This window comes from Sinocyclocheilus grahami, unplaced genomic scaffold (assembly GCF_001515645.1).
Source record: "Sinocyclocheilus grahami isolate Dianchi unplaced genomic scaffold, SAMN03320097.WGS_v1.1 scaffold544.1, whole genome shotgun sequence".
Taxonomy (NCBI): domain Eukaryota; kingdom Metazoa; phylum Chordata; class Actinopteri; order Cypriniformes; family Cyprinidae; genus Sinocyclocheilus; species Sinocyclocheilus grahami.
The window spans coordinates 576917-580584 of NW_015505723.1; the positions used below are offsets into that span (position 1 = coordinate 576917).

At 41.2% G+C, this 3668-nt stretch overlaps 1 protein-coding gene across 1 annotated transcript; it reads left to right on the forward strand.

The window, feature by feature from the left end:
• The first annotated feature begins 1337 nt into the window (after window positions 1-1337).
• Window positions 1338-2827, forward strand: LOC107555749 (forkhead box protein Q1-like). Its single transcript, XM_016238632.1, has one exon. It carries the CDS (start codon window positions 1489-1491, stop codon window positions 2374-2376), a length of 888 nt encoding a protein of 295 aa, XP_016094118.1. The 5' UTR covers window positions 1338-1488; the 3' UTR covers window positions 2377-2827.
• Window positions 2828-3668: the final 841 nt, after the last annotated feature.

Here is a 3668-nt window from a genome sequence, read left to right on the forward strand (position 1 = left end):
CTCAAAGAAAAAATATCCCAAAGGCTTTATGTAGGTGTGGTTCAAAAGACAGTTAAATGATTATCACTCACCTTAGGGCATGTTAGGAACTTATAGAACTTCATGACCTTTCACTGTGCCTTCACCTCTGCTGAGAGAATAAAAGAGATTTGCGCAGTTGGATTTTTTAGCCAGGTGTTTTTTTTCATATACTCTCTGACCTGTGTGTGATCTCTGTGGCGTTTCTCATCCCTGTTCTTACCGTTTTAGGTATACGTGGCCCTCATCCAAGCTCATCATAAATGCGGTAAACTTCCCCATTCTTTCAAAAGTCAGCAACTGCCACAAGCAAATTGTTTCATTAAACATGTAAACTCAGTTTACAAAGAGTGATCGTGAGTGACACGTTGATGTCAGGTATTGGGTGCGTCAGAATCAGGTGTGACATTCCACATACCGTGGTGTGGCCATCTTGCCAATTTCACAGTTCAAATGAATTAGCAGGCATGTTCTCTTTGTCTAGCAGTGTATTTATGTCTGTTAACAATGAATAAGCAGAATGGGGAACTCAACTTTGGTCCAAATCCAGCTATAAAGAATGTTTTTTTCCTGATGATTAAGTCAAAGCCAAGGTCATGATAAATCAAGACGTTGTCATCAACATAAAAAAAAACAACAACAAAAAAATGCTCTCACAATACAGCCAAACTTGCATATTCACATTTATTTTTTGATCATGGTGAGGACATCTTCTGTTTTATAAACAATAAATCTTTTTGAATGACATTATAAATGGTTCTAGCAATTTCGTGTTTTTCTATCCTTGATGATCTTTGAGTTATTTAAATGGTACATTCCAATATAAAATATGAAACACTGAGAACCTTCAAATATCGTCACATGTCGTTTCTTGATGACTCGTTTCTTAAAATGTGTCCCTCATACAGTATAGGCAAACTACACACACAAGGGGTTCACTATAATTGTGAGTATATATCATACATGCCACTGTTTTAATGAGTTTTCATCTACAGGTTGACAATGTACAGGAACCCACTTAAATTTAAACCTCTTTAAACCTCACACAAACCTGTTGATATTATTACATTTGAAGCAAAACATTGAAATGATGAATAGCCTTTTAAATACTAAGAACCACTTCAAACATATACAGAATTCATTTTGACCTCACGACTCCAAACCTCACACACACTCTGTACAGTCACGGGGGCAGGTGAGCGTCTCTAAACCCTTAGCGCGCGTGAATGCGCTTGTGATTGATAGGTCTAGACTCTAAGCCCCGCCCTCGTGGGCCGTCCCTACCGAGCGATTATATTAACGCCAGCCGGTGCAGTCCGTTCTCCCATGAGGACTTTTTAACCGATAGGAAGTGATAACTCTTGTTTCTTTAATAGACTTTGACATTGACTGAGACTGAGCACTCCCGAAAGTGTTGCTCAAAACAAATACTCTTTGAGCTGCTCAGTAAAGTGACAGAGGCGCGTTACAATGAAGTTGGAGGTTTTCTCTGCGAGTCGCCTTGTGGACAAGCCGCTGGACCTGTGCAGTGACATGGATGTGAACGTGGCTTCACCGCTGTCCACGGAGGAGGAATTGGGCTCGGATGGAGACTGTTCAGCCAACAGCCCAAGACCAAGTGCCCCCGTTTCGGACGGGAAGGCGAAACCATATACGCGTAGACCCAAACCACCATACTCCTACATCGCGCTCATTGCTATGGCCATACGCGATTCCAACACTGGCCGCCTCACACTTGCTGAAATAAACGAGTACTTGATGAAAAAATTCCCGTTCTTTCGGGGCAGCTACACGGGGTGGCGCAACTCCGTGCGGCATAACCTGTCATTAAACGACTGCTTTTTAAAAGTGCTGCGAGACCCCTCGCGTCCGTGGGGAAAAGACAACTACTGGATGTTGAACCCACGTAGTGAATACACTTTCGCAGACGGCGTTTTCCGCCGGAGGAGGAAGCGCATCAGTAAGAAGATCCTCAGCACTTCGCAATCTCAAGAGCGCGCGCCTGCGGATGACAAAACCTCGAAGTTTTCCAGTTCCTTCGCCATAGACAGCATCCTCAGTAAACCGTTTACGCGGAGGGAGCAAAGCACAGAGGACACGTGTTTTGGTACCAGGCTAATGTTGTCAGCGGCTCCCCACTTTCTGCCAGTCGTCATGGGCTATCCGCCGCAGACCGGATTCCAGGTCAGTTCTGAGGTGTCGAGTGCCTTTCCGATCTACAGGTGTAATACGGCAGACATTACTAACATCAGTCGAATGCCGGACATACCGACTTCCCTTCCGGGTTTGGCACACTCCCACACTACTGTACAAGAGACTGGATATCACCCATTCAGAATAGACTCTCTGCTGTCATGAAATGACAAGTGAACATGCCCATTTGCAGACATTCGCACGCTTAAACGCAATTTCTTTGGTCTTTGACACACCAGTCATGTGCACTTTCCTCTGTTAAATGGTGTGTTTTAGGCCTATGTGTGTTTTCGTGATTTAAGTCCATGCACAATACTTCGCCTACTGCAGTGCTGCATGTCTGCTGTTTAGAGGTCTTCTTTAGATGAATCAATGTCGCGCCAGTGCAGTGTTTACTGATTCCATTTTCATTTCTTGTAAACGATGGCATAACCATGCCAGTAATCATGGACAGAATATGTATTTAAATGTAGTCTACTTCTTTGAAAGATTGTGTTGGGTTACACTTGTACCGTGTTTTATGTCTGTGTAAATATGATGGTTTATTTAGAGCTGTGCTCAGTTGGACAACATATGCAGTTGTACTTTCGTTAATAAAAGAACAGATGACAGAGAATCACATTTTCATTCATTATTAATTCTTATTCTTACTTTGAGTGGCACTTATTAGGTCACGAGATCCTGTTTTCATCACTAACATGTTTTTCTTACAATGATTCATTTCTGATTTCGAATCTTTCTGAAATCTGTGCTACCAAAAGGCAAATGCAGTAACACAAACACTGAAAATGAACATTTTGATGGATGTACAATTTCTAAGCATTAAACAGTGACAAAATACATAATCACGACAAATATAACAACGAACAGAAATCACTGTCGCTTGAGATGGTAACCATGGCAACCGCCCAGTAGCCTATTTTCCGGTAGGATAAGTATCAGACCATACTAGACAAAACATAGACTAATTATTATCATTAGACATCACTTTATGACTTACATACATAGAAATTATTTACTGATTCACATAATCACAATAATGTTAATTTAACCAGTCTTGGAGATAGGAGCCCTATACAAATTAATAGTTGACCCCTTAATTCGCACACTGCTTAAATTGACCATAAAGAGAAGTATACAAAACTTCCTCATAACGTGAAGTTACAAGGTCTGTTCACTGACCAACAGACCACGTTTCAGGAAACTCGTGATTCCAAAACAGTTTCTCTTCAAATTATTGCAGAAAATTCAACACATATGCCTTCAAGCATGAGTCACTGAAGCTGCAGCCACGCATGCACGCGCCAAATAAAAGTCGAATGTTGTCAAAGTTGGAATTAATGGAAACGACACTTCTTGGCAAACAAGTCAACTCAGTCTAATGAAGCATTCAAGTTTATAAAAGAAAAAAAATCAGTGTCCAGTTTATCCAGAAATATTTTTATTTCATTTCATTT